At 36.8% G+C, this 19,831-nt stretch overlaps 1 protein-coding gene across 7 annotated transcripts in view; it reads left to right on the top strand.

Moving 5' to 3' along the window:
* DIP-kappa (Dpr-interacting protein kappa) overlaps positions 1-19,831 on the top strand; it is a 370,228-nt gene that overhangs the window by 237,912 nt on the left and 112,485 nt on the right. For all 7 annotated transcript variants that reach the window (XM_073967606.1, XM_073967604.1, XM_073967605.1 and 4 more), the window contains 2 exons: positions 15,236-15,280; positions 15,378-15,481. In XM_073967606.1, coding sequence (XP_073823707.1) covers positions 15,236-15,280; positions 15,378-15,481 — 149 coding nt within the window. The remainder of the gene's footprint in view (positions 1-15,235; positions 15,281-15,377; positions 15,482-19,831) is intronic.

Raw genomic sequence — 19,831 nt, 5'->3', positions numbered from 1 at the left:
TCAGGTCGAGAGTTATGGTGCTCTCCATCCACTACATATGGTGCCATAGGGTTATTTAACAATCTTCGAGCTGTTGTCTCAAGAAGTATGGACTTGCCCCTGAAAAATATTTTCAGTCGTAATTAAGGCAGCGAATGCAAGTTGCTTCAACAAAAACAAAAGTAATTCGAGAGCAGGTCTTAAAGTGAACTTATCCGAAATTTTGAGTGATAGGTACCCTAAGTCCCGGTCCACAATAAAGTGATTTCATTGAAAAAATTGCATGAAATTATGCGTCTCTAGATTGACCTCCATGGTAGAGTAAAATCATAAAATTGCTGTAGTGGGGAATTCGATTTAAGAATACCTAATTTCATGAAATTTTTTAATGAAATTCACGCTAGTGTGGACCGGGACTAAGGAGTGGATAAAAATTGTCCATATTCGAATCTGATTTATATCTGGTACGTATATTAGGATGTGGAAAGTATGGACCAAATCGGTCTCTCCCTTCAGGAGTTATGGTGCGAACAATTTTTCCGACCATTTTTGAACTTTTGTGGGAGAGGTAGTAGTGAAGGAGTCGACCGATATGACTTATCATCGAAAATAAACTAAGTTTGGACAAAATATTACGAAGGTCAAATTTTGGACCACATTGGTTGATCCGTTCGGGAGTTATCTTGCCCTCCTACCACTACACGCGGTTTCATACGGGTTTTTTGCACCTTTCAGTCTATTTTCTCAGGAAGTATGGACTTGACCCTGATGAAATTTACACAATCCTATGGGGGGGCAGTAAATACAAGTTGTTACAACAAAAAGCAAAACGATTCGATAGTAGGTCCTAAACTGAACTTTTCCGAAATTTGGTGTGAGAGGTACCGGAAGGAGTGGCCCGATTGGGTCCACACTGGAAGCTTATCTAAGTCACGATGGGCAAAGTATGGGTCAAATCGGTTACTTCCTTTAAGAGTTATCGTGCGCACAAATTTTCCCAACATTTTCGAACTTTTGTGGGGGAGGTACCGGAAGGAGTGGACCGATATAGCCAATCTTCAAACTTAAACCAAGTTTGGGCAAAATATTACGAAAGCCAAATTTTGGACCGAATCAGTTGATCCATTCAAGAGTTATCGTGCGCACCAGCCAGCCAGACAGACGGACGGACATTGCTAAATCAACTCCAAATTGTCTGAAACACATTTCGTCCTAACATACTTGGGGTCTAAAACCATTATTTCGATGAGGCACATTTTGCCCGTATGAAAGTGTATAGACCCTCGTTAGCATAAATGCTGAAGGAATAAAAAGAAATAACAAAAACGTGAGCGTGAGAGAGTCGAGTTGTACGTTGTCAGAATGAAGTCCGACATTTTACCAGAGTGTAAAATACCAGACTGAAGGTTACCGCACAGACACATTCTCTTGCAAAGATGATGAAAGAAATCGGGTATCTCATGCAAACTGAGGATCTGGAAGGAGTACTTTAACAATTGAAACCTCAATCTTCAATGTCCCCAAAAAGGAGGCTAGACCGTTTTTGTCAGCTACAAGGGCATGAATCTCCTACCTATCGAAATAAAAAGTGCTTTGAACAGTATAGTGTGAACGGCTCAAACCTATAGTTAATATATAATCGGGTCATATCAAGGTGGTTTCAGATCTGATACATCTTCTGTGGAACAAATCTTCATATAGTGTAGATCCTAGAGAAGATATGTACCATCTGTTCGTCAACTAAGGCCACCACATTCCAATAAGATCAAAAGTGCAATATTGATATTGATAGCTTTCACTTATAGAGAAGTCGCCTTGGAAAACTATGATTTTTGCCCGGGAAAGGAATCGAACCACAGGTGGAAAGTGGACGTGCTTTTCATTGCAACACGGTGACACTCAAAATGCTTTAGCAATACGAAAATCGTGCGGAACCATTCTCTTGGGGCTACATCAAACAGTGAATGTGCACCGACCATTATCTGCCAACGACGACTACATACAAAATGTCAGCTATTTCAGTTGAATCATGTGGCAAGAACCTTAAAATTTCCAATATCGGAAGGGTACCATTCAATGGGAGCTATAACAAAACGTTTACCTAAACAGAACAAATTGAAGAGGACCAACCAAAACCAAATACCAAATCTTACTTAAAAAACAGATTAAAACATTAAAAATCCCATAGTTCGGAGGTACAGTTCTATAGTGGCTATATCAAAACCCGGAGCAACTCTCTATCCACAAAAAAGGGCAAATGACAAATTTTTGCTATTTGGGTATGATAATGCGGTTAATTCCTAAAAAAAGAAAAATGCGGAAATACTCTTTTATGGTGGCTATATCAAAATGTTGACCTGCACCGACAAATTTATGAAGAAAAGTTTTCTAGCGCCAAAAAACTAAATTCCTATTTGCGTTGATAATTCACAGTCAAATTTGCCGCTATAAATTTTTCGATTTTTGTCCATGGGCGTAACCACTGTGTACCGCCCCTATCACGATGGTATATTTTTTCGGAGGTAAATCCAATCTTGCTGACATAAGGGTCCAAAAGTTTTAAGAAGACCCATGGAGTCGAAAGAAGTGAATGACATTGATATAACCTTTGCACATCTTTAAAATTTCTCTGAAACTTAAATTAAGTAAGAAGATGGACCACAACTTCGGGTAGTTCCCTTACAAAGGATGTTCGAAGATCTTGTTGAGACCGACTTTAACGTGGCAAAGTCCAGGATTTATCCTGGTTCCTCTCTCATCTCAAGTGTACGCAGACCTCCCCGTGGTGTCACCTGGGGTAGCTGCCTTTAACACCCGTTAAAGGTAGTGAGCTAAAATGTGCCGCGCGTTCACCCATAAGAACGTTAAAAACTTGGGTTTAGGTGCCGGGTTAGTAACCCTCCCTAGAAAACAAGCAGCCTATTGTGAAAAAACCAAAGAAAAGAAAAACAAATCCCTCTAAAGTTGACGAAGTCCGCAAACGTTTTAAGGACCATGATCTGCTAATCTGCACCTGGAATGTTCGCACTCTTTAGAGAAGGTGCAGTTTACGCATTGGCAGATGTACTTAAAAAGTACAAGGCCGATATTACTGCCATAGAAGAAATACGATGGATTGGGAAAGGCGTCACAACAACACCTAAATGTGACGCACTGCATTATAGCTGACATGACACAAAGCATGAGTTTGGTTGCGGATTTGTAGTTGGTCGGAGATTAAAACACCTGGTCTCCAGCTTCAACCCAGTGAATGAAAGACTCGCTGCAATTCGAATAAAAGCTAAATTCTCCAACATCAGGTTTATTTGCGCTCATGCTCCCATTGAAGAAAAGGACGAACAGACCATGACATTAAAACTATTCTAGGCGATTTTAATGCCAACATTGGAAAGGAGAATATCTTTGGCCCAACAGTCGGGAAATTCAGTCTCCACAGTGAAACATCTGACAATGGTATGAGACTTATATACTTTGCAAATGCAATAAACATGGTAGTTAGCAGTACCAGATTTAAGCATCTGTCGCCAGATCAAAGAACAAGAAATCAAATTGATTACGTTGTGATAGATGGAAGACATTCATCGAGCGTGTTGGATGTGCGCTCTTTCCGAGGAGCAAACATAGACTCGGACCACTACCTAGTTGCAGCAAAGGTACGCACCCTGTTAAACGTATCAGACAAAGTACGAACAGACACAACACGAAAGTCAGACATCGGTAAGCTGCAATCACAACAGATAGCCACAGCATATTCCACTCAACTAGCCCAATTGCTTAATCAAAGCACTCCTCATCCCTATAACATATCAGCGCAATGACAAAGTATTGCCCACTTCATGCAAACAGCCTCAAAATCAGTATTTGGATACCAGAGACCTCCACCAAATAATCAATGGCATGACCAGCAGTGTCGTGCTGCTATCAAAGAGAAAAATGCTGCATATAGGGATACTTTACAATCAGTAGCAACGCGTGGCGCACGTTTGAGGTATCGGGAGAAAAGGAGAGAGGAGAAACGTCTTTTCCGCAGGAAAAAGTGAGAGAGATGGAAAAGCAGGAGTGTGGGCAAATCGAGATGTACAGGAGACAGAATGAAGTCGAAAATTCTACCAAAGAGTGAAACCTCAAACTGATGGCATTGGCACATCCACCTGTAGAGACCAGGAAGGTAAGTTGATAACTGATACAGATATTGTGCTCAGGATATGGGAAGAGCATTTTGCCAAACTGTTGGTATCCAATAGTGGCGAAGTCGTCGAAGATACCACAGATCCAATCCCAGAAGATGGTATTGAATGTATACCACCCAGCTGAAGAATAATAAGGCAACAGGAGCTGATGGCCTACCAGCCGAGCTGTTTAAAACCGGAGGCGACACGCTGATAAGGTTTATGCATCAGCTAGTTAGCTCCATCTGACAGAAAGAACAAGTACCCGACGATTAGAACCTGAGCATCCAGTGTCCCGTCCATAAGAAAGGAGATAAGACGTTATGCTCCAACTATAGGCGCATAAGTCTTCTCCCTATCGCCTACCAAATAGTGTCAGGGATATTGTGCGAACGACTTAAGCCCATGATCAACGAAATAACTGAACTTTACCAATGCGGCTTTAGACCTGGCAAGTCCACCATTGACCAGATATTTACCCTGCGGCAAATCCTGGAGAAGACCCAAGAGATGCAGATCGACACCTACCACCTTTTTGTCGACAGCCCGCTACGTTCAAAGTTATTCCAAGCCATGTCTGAATTTGTGGTATCCCCGCAAAGCTTATTCGGCTTTGTAAAATGACTCTAACTGGCACGAGATCTTCAGTTAAAATAGGAAAGAACCGCTCCGAATAGTTTTGTACCAAAAGAGGTTTCAGCCAAAGAGACAACCTTTCGTGTGATCTCTTCAACATCCTGCTGGAAAAGGTTATACGAGAGGCAAACATAAAAAGAAGTGGCACAATCTACTCCAATAGCCACATGTTACTTGCTTATGCTGATGATATAGACATCATAGGACGATCAGTAAAAGAAGTAAGCGACACCTTTATGAAGGTCGAAGGAGAATCTGCTAAAGTGGGGCTGGCGGTAAACGGAGAGAAGAACAAGCTGATGGTGTCGACGCGCAATGCGTCCATTTAGCTCGGACCAACTGTGGAAGTTGGTTCCTATAATTTTGAGGTAGTAAAAGACTTCGTATACCTCGGCTCCGCCGTAAACACAACAAACGACTTCAGTTGTGAAATAAAAAGAAGAATTGTATTGGCCAACAGATGCTACTTTGGCTTAAGTAAGCACTTTAAAAACAAAGCCACAACTCGTCAAACAATGGATGATGTTGCGAATGCCATCAGGAACGCTAAATCATCCAAATCGTTGGGCCCTGACGGAATTTCCATGGTAATGTAGAAACAGCTGGATGAACCGGGAGTGAAGTATCTCACTAAAGTTTTCAACCTGTCGCTAGCCACCCTTATTGTTCCCGAAGTCTGGATAATGGGAAGCGTGGTCCCGCTACTGAAGCCAGGCACGGATGCCAGCAAAGGTGAATCATACAGGCCGAAAGCCATTGATACTGTCAAGCACTCCACGCTGTTCGAGGACATCGAGCAGACAACCCTCCGGCCATGACTGAAAAGTTGGATAATCAACTATATGTGTGGTCGCCAGTCGTATGTGGAATTCAGGAACAAGAAAACCAAGCCCCGTAGAGTGAAACAGGGAATTCCCCAAGGAGGGGTGATATCTCTGGAACTGTTTGACCTCTACCTTTCCTGTATTCCACCTCCTCCAGACGGCATTGAGATCGTAACGTATGCGGATGATTGTACGATCCTGGCGTCACTCTGTTCACCACATGGACGGTGCAGTATAGAAGAGAATTGAATATCAGGGTCGATGGTAGCAGAATTCCGACCATAAACTGCCCCAAAATTCTAGGGGTCACATTCGACACCACTTTCACGACGTCCTCGCATGGCACAGCTATCTGCGATAAACTGAAATGTAGGAACAAGGTCCTCAAGTCCCTAGCCGGCAGCACTTGGGGTGCAGATAAAGAAACCTTGTTCAGCACGTATAAAGCGATAGGTCGGTCGGTGGTAAGCTATGCGGCGCCAGTTTGGTCCCCGAATTTATGTGACACGCAGTGGGATAAGATTTAAATTTGCCAAAACGCCGCCCTGAGAACAACAACAGGGTTCCTGCTCAAATCTACAGTGGACCATCAACATGAGGAGTCAAATATTCTTCCAGTACGACAACATAATGAGATGCTATCATTGCAGTATGGCGGTCCAACAATATAGGAGAGAACCTTTAGATCAACAGGCATATCAGGCAGGTTTGAACAGCATTCACACGGACGCAGTTGCTAAGGCCATAAGCAATTATTGTGTGAATGCAGTCATCGGAGTACATCCCCCATCTATCGCAGCTGAAGAGCGTCAGCTACCACGACAAACCAGAGTAGTTTTGGCTCAATTTCGCTCGGGATATTGCAGTCGCCTAAATTCTTATTGGGCGGGAATCGATCGCACCGTGCAAGATATCTGCCCAGTATGCGGCATGGGCCCGCACGATACTAAGCACCTATTCCGCTGCCCCGCCAAACCTACTCATCTAACTCCAGTGGATCTGTGGTTACATCCCATCGAAGTAGCCAATTTCCTGTAACTGGAGATAGACACAGAGCCAGATTGTACAGGAGAACGAACATACAAACATATTAATAAAACACTGTTAAAACAACAACAAAAATAACGCTTTACAAAACACTGATACTACCCGTGCTGATGTATGGTTTCAAAGCCTGGGTATTTGCGCAAGCAGATAAGGCAGTGCTTGGGGTGTTTTAGAGAAAAACTCTTTAAAAGATTTACGGACCAATCTGCGTTAACGGTGAATATCGACGTCTCATGAACCACGAGCTGTATCAGCTATAGTACAACGACATCAATATAGTTAAACGTATCGAGATGCAGCGATTGCGTTGGCTAGGCCATATCATAAAAATGAGCTATGATGAACCCGCTAAAAAGGCGTATAAATTCGGGCCGCATGGCGGTGCACACAGTATTGGCAGGCCAATGAGTAGGTGGCGCAAACAAGTGGATGAAGAGATGACAAGGCGCGATATTCCAGAAATCGAAGCACTAAACAAAGAGAATTGGAGATCTTTTCTTAGTTCGGTCTATGGAACAAATGTTCTGTAATGGGGCAGCTAAGCAGGTAAGTGATTATGTTTGATTATGACTACAACCATATGGGTCCCGAAATGACCCGATATTTAGGTTCACTCCTTTATGGACCTATTTGCAGTTTTTGGTCATTGTAGTGAAACATTTGTGTATTTTCACAAGCTCCCTTTACACAAAATTGTTCATTGGTCTTCATCGTATTAGACAACGAGATAATATCACTCATCTGGCAAAATTAGATGACACTTGATGTGCCATGCAACAACCTCTCGACTTAACAGCACTAAAGCTAAACCCCACAATTATGTGATTAAATCTTTGAGATATAAAACATTTTTTTTCAAGCCAATTTCATAAGAATTTCCACTGCTTTACACGTCTCATCTCTACGACAGTTTGTCTTAGGGAAACATTTACCATGAAACACAAGAAGAAGAAGAAAAAGAAAATATATTTATGCGTATGAGAAGATTGTTTGTATGTCTTGTGGGCTTTTATTTTTGTCTGTGTCTAACGAAGAAAAAATATTTTCATCTGCTTCTTTCGCAAATTTGTTGGAAATTTCATTTGAAGATTCATTTCACTTGTTTGCGTCAATACCTACACACACACACTGATGAAAAAGCTAGACATGCTACTAACTAAACCTAAACGAATGAAAGACATTGTTTTCGGAGGCAGGTTTGTTTTTTCTACTTTCCTTTTTGGTTTCTGGGAAATTTTCGATTGCCCTCTTGTTGGATGCCAACTTAATGCCTTTAAGTCCATTGACACTTATATGCGATTAAAGTTAAGAAGACTTGAAATGGTTCTTTTCGCTTCGAAGGATTTTGTTAAATATTTACTTTGTCATTTATATGATAAATGGACTGACAGTCCACCTTTGTGGTCAAGTGAGGCAATAGGTAACATAAAGTGATGATCAAATGAAGTCATACTGTTGAACCTAATCAAATCTGCAAATCAAATAGGTTTTTCAAAATCTACCTTACAAGCATTAAAACCTCTATAGGAATGTTATTCCAGTTAACTAAACTCCCTGTTAAACCCCATTTTACCTTGCCCCAATTCACCACCAAATATGACAAGAGAAAACATGTTACCATTATAAAAATTAAGGTAACGATAAAATCTCCCTGATAGCTTCTCAGTAACAGTAATTTATTAAAAAAAAACTTTTCCAAAAAAACCCTTCAACACCACCGAACTAACCACGAAGAAACCAAACTTAAGTTAACATATTTCAGGCTTTACATGATGCTTAAAACATATTTCCCATAACGTCATGTTAGCATTTTTGTATGGCCCTCAGGGCAATACCAACAAGAGATACTCTCACATGCACAAGCCATACCAATCCATACCTTCCATAACGTCCTACACATAAAATATGCAACCCAATATAAATCCCCACCTCCCAAAATACACTCTGACCCCTTCAAACTCTTCGACAAAAACCAAAGTATGTTTGCTAAAGGTTTGAATTTTTCATGATGCCTGGTGCATTGTATCCTTAAACACATCCTCAACACCAGGCCATCCATGTATGAGCTGCTTGCTTACATACCAGATTTTTTCTTTTACTGCAACAAAGTGCAAAGTGAATGCTGGCATGTGGCTGTGGTGACTGGCTTTTCTCTGCCCGAGTATATAGTAAATATGTATGGAGCGCCTTTTCGTGTTGACAATAATGCACAAAGGCATCCAATAGCTTGCTCTAGTGCAAGAAACACAGTTTGTTGGAATTGTGTGTGAACAATTTTTGTGGAAAGGGGGAAGTGACAAAAGCCAAGAAATTTTTGCAACACAAATATCTGTTAGAGAAATTTCTTTGAAATAAATGCCATGTTTGAGATCGTGGGAAATTAAGGGATTTCTTGTTACAATTTTATGTTTCTTGGGGTTGGGGGTGATCCACAAGATTTACTTATGAAGAGTGTGTGTAGTGTGAATATTTGGTTTATAGCTAAAAGAATGGATGATGAGGGGAGGGTCGAACAATTACTCCAAATTAAAGGATTAAATAAATTCCATCTAAAGGATTTATTAAGATAACCCACAATTCTTGCAAGGTAATGTAGAACCCAAATTTACAATTTCAAAAGTTGTTCTAATTGATTACAATTGAATTTTATTGCAGGCTACATTAAATTCCGGCAGTTTTTTGGAGCAATGCTATATTCTACTTTTCCTGCAGTTATAATTTTTAATGATTTTCATCTCCTAATACCCAGAAATACCCCTTAAACCTTAATCGGCTTAAAAATTAAGCTACACAGTAAACAATGATATTGAACGAGTTTGAATACCAAAACAAGAGGAACTCGACCTTTGGACTATATTTCATATCTGGTTGGCCTTTATTGGCTTGGCGTTTCTTAGCTAATTTAGTGGGCCGGTCATTAACAGGTTTTTACCTTATAAAATTGGGATTGGGTTATAGCTACGTAGGATATCGTTGCTGCGAGCCGTAGGGGACGTATGATACCAAACAACGCTACTGACCAACTTTAACATGGCAAACTCCAGGACTTATCTCAGTCACAATTTAAACTAGAAAGGACCATAACCACTTCGTGGAGTCACCTGAAAAATATTTTTAAATAAATCCACGATTGGAACGACTTCAAAATATATTTTAAAATAAACCGACATTTGAAATGACTTCAAAACGTATTTTAAAATAAATCCACGTTTAGAATGACTTCAAAACATATTTTAAAAGAAATCCACGTTTAGAAAGACTTCAAAACATATTTTAAAATAAATCCACGTTTAGAATGACTTCAGAACATATTTTAAAAGAAATCCACGTTTAGAATGTCTTGAAAAATATTTAAAAAAATTGACGCTTTGAAGATCTTTAAAAAAATATTTGTAAAAAAACCAACGTATGGAATATCTTTAAACAAATATTTAAAAAAAATTACCCTTTAAAAGTCCACACTTAGAATGTCTTTAAATAATATTTGTAAAAACATCGACGCTTTGAATGTCTTTAAAAAAATATTTGTTAAAATATTCACGTGTGGAATACCCTTAAAACAATATTAAAAAAAATCTACGTTTGGAATGTCTTTAAAAAATATCTTTTAAAAAAATCCACTCTTAAAATGTCGTTAACAAATATTTGTAAAAAAACTCCACGTTTGGAATAACTTTGAAAAAATATTTAAAAAAAATCATCGCTTTGAATGTCTTTAAGAAACATTTGTTAAAAAATGGACGCTTTGAATGTCTTTAAAAAATATTTACGTTTCGAATTTCTTTAAAAGATTATTTAAAAAAAATCACGTCTGGAATGTCTTTAAAAAAATATTATTAAAACATCGACCTTTGGAATGTGTTTAAAAATATTTTTTTAAAAAACCCACGCTTGGAATGTCTTTAACAAATATTTGTTAAAAAAATCTCCTTAATTGGAATAGCATTAAAAATATTAAAAAAACACGCTTTGAATGTCTTAAAAAAATATTTGTTAAAATATTCACGTCCGGAATATCTTTAAAAAATATTTTAAAAAAAAAATCAACATTTGGAATGTTTTTAAAAAGTATTGTTTTTAAATCCACATTTTAAAAATGTCTTTAACAAAAATTTGTAAAAAACTCCACGTTTGGAATAACTTTAAAAAATATTAAAAAAATTAATGTCTTTAAAAAAAATATTTGTAAAAATGGAGGCTTTGAATGTCTTTAAAAAAATATTTGTTAAATTATTTACGTTTTGGAATATCTTTAAAAGATTATTTAATGTCTTTAAAAAATATTTTTTAAAAAAGCCACGGTTGGAATGTCTTTAACAAATATTTGTAAAAAAAAACTCCACGTTTGGAATAATTAAAAAAAATATTTTAAAAAAATCCTCGCTTTGAATGTCTTTAACAAATATTTTTAAAAAATCGACGTTTTGAATGTCTTTAAAAAATATTTACGTTTGGAATATCTTTAAAAGATTATTTAAAAAGAATCCACGTCTGTAATGTCTTTAAAAAATATTTTTAAGAAAATCCACGTTTGTATTTTTTAAAAAACCCACGCTTTAAAAATTATTTTTTAAAAAAGCCACGGTTGGAATGACTTTAACAAATATTTGTAAAAAAAAACTCCACGTTTGGAATAATTAAAAAAAAATATTTTAAAAAAATCGACGTTTTGAATGTCTTTAACAAATATTTTTAAAAAATCGACGTTTTGAATGTCTTTAAAAAATATTTACGTTTGGAATATCTTTAAAAGATTATTTAAAAAAAATCCACGTCTGTAATGTCTTTTAAAAATATTTTTAAGAAAATCCACGTTTGTATTTTTTAAAAAACCCACGCTTGGAATGAATTTAACAAATATTTGTAAAAAAATCCACGTTTGGAACAACATTAAAAATTATTAAAAAAAACACGCTTTGAATGCCTTTAAAAATTTTTTTAAAAAAGTCGATGCCTTTAATATCTTTAAAAAATATTTGAAAAAAATTCGACACTTTGAATGTCTTTAAAAAATATTTGTTATAATATTCGCATTTGGAATACCCTTAAAAATATTTTTAAAAATGTCGTTAACAAATATTTGTGAAAAAACTCCACGTTTGGAATACCTTTAAATAAATATTTAAAAAAATCCTCGCTTTGAAAGTCATTAAAAAATATCTGTCAAAAATCAACGCTTTGAATGTCTTTAAAAAACATTTACTTTGGGAATATCTTTAAAAGATTATTTTTAAGAAAATCCAACTATGGAATGTCTTTAAAAAATATAAAAAAAAATCTACGTTTGGAATGTCTTTAAAAAAATATATAAAAAAAACCTACGCTTGGAATATCTTTAACAACTATTTGTAAAAAACTCAAGGTTTGGAATAACTTAAAAAAAAATATTAAAAAAATACACTCGTTGTCTTTAAAAAAATATTTGTTAAAATATTTACGTTTTGGAATATCTTTAAAAGATTATTTAAAAAAAATCAACGATTGGAAAGTTTTTACAAAATATTATTGCAAAAAATCCACGTTTGGAATGTCTTTAACAAATATTTATTTTTTTTAAATCCATAACTTTTAAAAAAATATTTTTAAAATAATCCACGTTTGGATAGTCTTTAAAAATATTTTTGAAAAAAACCCTCGTTTGGATTGTCTTAAAAAATAGTTTTCAAAAAAAAAACGTTTAGTTATTCCTTGAAGAAAATATTTTTATAAAATACGCGTTAGGATAGTCTTTGTTTAAAAATTACATGTTTGGATAGATTTTTAAAGTAGCCACGTCTAGATAGTCCTTGAATGAAATATTTTAAAACATTTACATTTGGATAGTGCTTGAGAAATATGTTTTTAAAAAAACACGTTAGGATAGTCCTTGAATAAAATATTTAAAAAAGACACGCATTAGCGCTTTATTAATCCTTGAAAAAAATATTATTAAAAAATCCTGGCTTTGATAATTCTTGAAATAATATTTAAAAAAAATAAAATCCTTAAAAACATTTTTTAAATCCACGACGGAACGTCCTAAAAAACATTATTTTCAAATACAAACTTGGATAGTCCTAAAAAATTATTTTTAAAAATCCTCCTTGGATTGTCCTAAAAAAATCTTTTTAAAAATCTTCCTTGGATAGTCCATAAAACATTTTTTAAAGTAGTAAGAAAAGTATCAGTCAGCTGTGCTGACGGAGATATACCCTCAGCCACTGACCAAACCAAACGCAATAATTATGCCGTATATAAAATATATTGACTTTGTACCACGAATTTGCTTTAAAATCTGTATGAACCGTAATGTGGGGCTAACCAAACGTCTTCATAAAGGACTCGAAATATTAAATTACGTTAAACTAAGTTCGAAAGAAACTTTTGAAAACAGTTTTGGAGAAAAATTGCTCAATAGCCATTTTGGTATGTGCCGGGAGGGTTTTGGAGCTTGGACCATTATCTCAGGGAGTATTGACTTACTCCGCAAAAAGATTGTACCGTCGTAAATGAGGCCGCTAGAACAACATACTGAAAAAAGAAACAAAATAAATTTTGTGTGGGAGGTACCCGAAGAAGTGGACCGATATAGCCCATATTCCAACTTCATACATGACTGGTTGAAATAATATGATGTGCAAAGTCTGCACCAATCAGATAAATCACCAATCTTATGTATTTGCCATTTTGGTTGGTGCCGCCAGGGTTTCTTGGAACATTTAGGGCAATATCTCAGGAAGTATGGGCTTGCGCGAAAAAAATTGTACCGCCGTAAAGGGAGCCGCAAGGACAGCTTACTGAAAGCAATTTCATAACGATCCGAGAGGAGTTCTTAAACTTCACTTTATAAGAATTTTGTGTGGGAGGTATCCGAAGGAGTGCACCAATATAGTCCATATTGGAACCCGATCTATATCTGGAAGGAATAATACGATGTGCAAAGTTTGGACCAAATCGATTGCTTCCTTCGAGAGTTATCGTTCACACCATTTTATAGACAAAATTTGAACTTTTGCGGGGGCGGTACCCGAAGGAGTGGACCGATATGGCCCATCTTCGAACTTAAACTATGTTTAGACAAAATATTTCGATACCCAAAATTTGGTTCGAATAGGTTGATCCTTTCGTGAGTTATCGTGCGCACCAGCCAGACAGACTGGCGGACAGACGGACGGACATTGTCTGAAACGAATTTCGTCCAAACATACTTGGGGTCTAAAACCGTTATTTCGATCAGGCCCATTTTTGGTCGTATCAAAATGTATGTATATATCCTTTCTAGCCTAAAGGCTGAGGGTATACAAATCAACGCTTTGAAAAAAAGATGTGATGTGCTTCCTCAGTACGTTGTAACCATCACTACGCTGTAAGCTGCAGTTCTTGTTGATCTTGGTTTTCTGCACCGCCGTTACTTCGATCATACCTCGGAATCCATTGCAATTAAATTGCAGAAAAGACGCGTTTTCAAGGATTGAAACAGCAAAGACTGGTTTTATGTGCTGCGTGTGCGATTGCTGTTGGTGGGTGACAGCGGGAGAGTCTTGTATTCTGATGACGACGGCTCAGTGAGGACTGTGTTCATGCATGTCGTTGTGCCTCACATGGACGAGTCTAAAGCAGCAGTCCGCATCCCTTTGTTCGCGAGCAAGCAAAGAGAGCTGCTCTCTCCACTCACACAATTTAACTCAGTTAAAAACATGCATTCACACAATGACAATTGTGTTTGCTCAAATTTTTGTTGTTGTGATTGCTGACCTAGAGCAACCCTGACATGCACCACTCCCGGCATCTGTTGCATCTCACCGAAGCTTGAGTGTGGTGGATGCGGATCTGACCGAGCACATCCACATTGGTCCTGGGTTTTCCTCCGTCACGACACGGACCAAAAGAATCTGTAGCAGACATTCTGGAAATGCTGCTCCCACCTTCCGTTACCTCCCCCAATGTTAAAAAATTCAATAAAACGGTAATCGTAAAACGCTGTTGAACTGATCTACCGATATGGTCCAAACTTTGGATCTCCCAATATTTTATCCATGTGTAGATTAACTTCCAAAATTGTCCATATCAGTCTTCTCCTTGCGGTAACTCCCGCACAAAAGTTCAACATTTTTGTTTAAGTCCAGTTTAGAATCTCTTCGAAGATCCTTTGGAAAATTATACCAAATCTATTACTTGTGGTCATGTTTACAGCGATATTATGTTTTTCGTGGACCGAAGTCCATGCTTCCTGACATTAACCACTACATGGTGACCAACTGAAATGGATAGAGGATGCGCTATATGTCGAAAATAAATGGCTCCCAAATTAAGATCCGCTTCCAAAGTAGGCAATACCGTCTATTCCTTCAGGTACCTCCTCCGCAACACATTTCAGATGCAATCGAAAGGGCCACAAACTCCCCCCTAAATACATAATTTTTGAGGAAAGGATTTTGGATTTTGTGTAGCCCATAGATGAAATATTGTCATTTTGCAGCAGTGTATTCCCAATGTTCGTCCCGCAATATATTAACGTAGCTTTGACTTGCTGCAAATTTCTAATACATTCACATGATAAGTAAATTTTTTAATTGATTCCAACTTTCTCTTTACTTTCAGGCAAACATTCACATTCGAATGACAAATCACGGGCATCAGTCGAAGGTAAGTTACTCCGCATTTGAATCACAATTTCCTATAAATTATTAATTTTACCAATTCAAATCAATCAACACTCTATTCCCAAAAAATTTTCAAATAGATGATGATATGCCAAGATTTGCTGAACCTGTTGCCAATGTTACTGTCTCCTTGGGTCGTGATGCTTTACTGGCATGTGTGGTTGAAAATCTTAAAAATTACAAGGTAAATATAGAAGAAAATGTATAAAATCCACCTAACCATTTCAACCACAGAACTCTTAAGAAAAATTCTAATATGTAGATTGAGAAACGGCATGGAAAACTTTCAAATGAACAGGATTAATTATTCAAAGACTGCAATAACTTAAACACATTCTAAGAGAAATTTGTTCTTTCATGCACTACCATTGGAGTAGTTATAAATTCTATATGAAGTTGGAGGGGATATTTGTGATGACCTAAATTAGTTTCACTACTAGATATGCCTGAAAGACTCTAGCTTACCCCATTAAGTACTACATCTTCATCTCTTTCAAAATTACCATGACACACAAATATTTGTACCAGAAAAATAAACGACCCAACTTTTCGTTGCCATCTTTAATAATGCACAACTCACATGCAAGGATTACCATTCACAGAAATCCATCTTAGAACATATCTCCATTGTCGTTAATAATTGAAGATTATCGATGAAATGTGTTGGTTCTATTGGATGTGGGATCCCACGGACATTTCTGAAATGCAAATGTATGTATGGCAGCATTTCTCTAAATTATGAAATATGAAATGCATCAATCCACATCTATTTAGAATGACATACATTTGTATCCCACAAATGTTGCCTAAATATGAATTGGATGTAAATCTCCCGAAGTCATAATGCATTGTGGCATATTGTGTAAATGGCTGTGGTTAATAGGCTCATATTAAATTGACAGGTGGTAAATAGGGCTAATAAATCATTGAGTCAAATTGCTTTATGTTTGTGAAGAAACAAATCTTATATGGAACACCAAAGTGGAAAACTAAAAATATTAATATTTAGTAATCGATAGTACTGAGAGCATAACAAAGTATTTTAGTTGAGTTTGACATATTTAGTTAAAGCAAAGTAGCAAAGAAAACAACACAGAAAGTAAGAAGGGCGCTAAGTTCCACGAACTGTATTGATGTAAATAGGAACAATTAGTTTACTTTCTAATCTCTTCCTCCACGTTAGAGCTAAGTCCTTGGAGGAGTAGAATATATTAACTAATGAAAATCACTTTATACAAATTAATAATTAGCAGACTCCGGTCCGCGTTTGCTCGCCCGTCGTAATGAGTTTTAATGACAACTTTTTATTCACTTTATGCTTGACAATTGAAACCTAGGACGATTTTAAATTTATCAACGGATTTTGTATGTAACTTTTCTTTTCTCTTACGGACTTTGTCGGATTTTTTCGCCAATTGATGCTTTTTAGGATTTATTATCGTCCATGTCCCTGTCTTTATCCTAAAGCGATCTAATTATAAAAGTTAAAAATAATGGTTAAGTCGAATTCTACCGCTTATTGAGACTTATATGTTTTAGTTTTTCATGGCTGATGGACCGTTGAACCTCACCATTTAATAAAATTTGTAAATATATAGTTTTTTTTGATCGGCGGCGCAACCACCATTATCTCGAAAATTAATTTGCAACCCGATTCATTCATAAGTTTAGCAAATATAGTGATTATAAAGCACGGTGCTCTTGAAGCAAATTTAAATGGAAGGTGCTTGCATCTGGGAAGTTTTTGCGGATTTTGAAACTACAATGCTCATAGAAGAGCAAAATCAAAAAAACAACACGATTGTGCGTGGAAACTGCAAGTCCTATCCGAATGAAACTAACGAAAATGCTGTAGCTATCAAAATTCTCTACAAGATTGGGTTTTACCATTTTTGAGATATTGAAGTTCTAATTGGGACAATGCACAGACTGTATCGCCCACTTATAAAACAATGTCGTGAAGGGCGCGCCTTAACTAACTTTTAATGAAAACCACTTACACAGGGGAAGTTTTTGTGAATTCTGAAACAGCAATGTTCGTAGATGAGAAAAATCCAAAAACAAGAAAAAATCGCTGTAGGGATTTTTAAATAAATCGCGGTCAAAATTCACATTTTTAGGTGTTTTTTTAGGTTTTCACGATTTTGCTTGGAAACCGCAAATCCGATCGAAATGGTGCTAAAGAAAATGTTGTAGCTGTGAAAACTTTCTACAAGATTGACGTTTATGATATGTTCTCAGGCTGTACCATTTTTGAGATAAAGAAGCTCAGTTTACATTTTTAGGTTTTTTTTGTTAGGGTTTCGAGATTTTGCTTGAATACGGCTTAAATACGGCAAACAAGCAAAGAAGAGCGTCCCCGACCTATACTCATAACGTTCTTCTGGAAGAACAATTAGCAAATTTCAGACATTTTGATGTTATATGGAGACCACAACTTTCAAAATACCAAAAATCGGGAGTTACCGTTCTATGGGGATATATTAAATCGTTGATTTATACAGAATAATTTCAGATGAAAAGACTTAATCCATTGACGACTTAATACCAAATTTCAGCTATTTCGATTGGATATTAAGGCCAAAACCTGGATATGTACTCATATCTCTATCCTGGAATATTCCATTATCCCATTGAAGATTAAATACCAAATTTCATCCATTTTGGTTTGATAATGACCTTAAAACCTTCAAATTACCGAAAACCGGGAGGGACTGTTATATGGTAACTAAATGAAGACGTAGACATATACCGACAAACTTCTTTTGGAAAGAAGAAGACTTATTAGCAACGAAGACTTATTAGCAAATTTCAGCTATTTCGGTGCGATATTGTGGCCAACACCTTCAAAATAACGAAAATCGGTAGGCCCTGTTCTATGGGAGCCTATATAAAGACATGGACCTTACCGAGAAATTTCTGGTGGAAAATGTTATAACCCCAAAGAAGACTAAATGCACATTTCAGTCAATTCGGTTGGATATTGAGGCCACAACCTTCAAAGTACCGAAAATCGGGGGGATATAACAAAACATGGAACGATATGACCCATTGTCAATACCAAACAAGAAGATAGTCTTGTGTGTCGCTTAAAAACAAACACAACGTTTACTTATTAGACCGTAAAAAACTGTATTATTGTAGTAAAAACGCAAATTTGTTCGTTAAGTTGTCAGCTTCCAGTTATACACAAATTCAGACTCCGTCCATAAAACCTTGTGAGGCAGGTGAGTTTGTTACGCTGGTCCTTTAAACTAATGCAGAGCGGTGTTTGGTCCCGGTCAATTTTTGCTACCATGCTATCAATTCGGACCCTATACGGATTGAGGCAGCTGCACCTTCCGAATCTCAGTTTTGCTAAAACAGCGTAACTGCATCAGTGTGAATCTATTCAAGCCGACCTGATAGGCACGTTGATCTAGAGGTTCGCGATTATATCTTTGGACATCTTTCTCTACAGAAAGTAGATTTTTTTGATGTGCCTGGGTGGAAGCCTATGCGAACCGAAGCTGGTACTGAATTAACAAGATCTTGTTGTACTTATAAACCGGTAAAATCTTCGAATTCTCACGAAAATAGTCCACTGGTGTCATGAGGATGCACTCTGATGCAGTCCTCAGGGTGGAATTTTATTGTTTTATAAGAGTTTAACAAGGTTTCTTTGTTAGCTATCCAAGTACCGACGTCCAGCAAGACAAGAGTGCATCGGTGAACTTAAAGTTTGTAAATCAATGAAACAGTGTGAAAATTTGGTTTAACGAATTCAATCGAGGACGTCGGCGAAGTTCATCCAAAATTGGCCGTTGTGCCAGAAAACATTGATATCGTGAGTGAACTGATAATGCAAGTTCATCATGTGACATACCGTGAGAAAGAGTCATCCTTGGGCATTTATTTCACCAGCATACATTTGATACTGCGTGAACACCTATAATGCGACTCAGTAACTAGTTAACGACAGAATTATCTACAATTGTCCGTAAGTGGAAATTTTTAAATGTCAATGACTTTTAATATTACCGATTTTATTCGGTAAGCTAGCGATGAAAATAAAGTAGTTGCTAAGCTGTACCGATTGCAAGAGTGATGTCAACCTTTATTTACACTTTTCATTCATAATTTTTCCTTTTTATTTTACCGATTTTTGTCGGAACCCAAAAAATATGCCTTTCCATGTACTCGATAATGTGTAATAATTATTATGTGTCTAAAACTGACAGTTGTATAATGGAAAAATTGATGAAAAATGTGTCTCAGTAACACTTATCGAGTACGAGGACAAACCTAATGTGTTACAGAATTGCACTGCTTGCCATAAAAATCGCTTAAAAACGTGTTGAAGAAATACCCGTGCTTCAAAAGATCGGCACAAGTGACGAATCATGGATCTATGCGTATGAGCCAGAAACAACACCGCAATCGACTATGAGGGTCTTTAAAGACGAGCCAAATCAAATGGAAGTTGTTCATTTAAGCAACACATCGAAGGAACTGGTCGAGTGTTTCTCCGGCAAAACTGTTCATATGACAACGT

This window comes from Musca autumnalis, unplaced genomic scaffold, assembly GCF_047663935.1.
Source record: "Musca autumnalis isolate F117 unplaced genomic scaffold, ASM4766393v1 scaffold_2, whole genome shotgun sequence".
In the NCBI taxonomy this organism is placed as follows: Eukaryota; Metazoa; Arthropoda; class Insecta; order Diptera; family Muscidae; genus Musca; species Musca autumnalis.
Note: the sequence above shows the minus strand (reverse complement) of the source record. Positions and strands in the feature narration are given on the sequence as shown.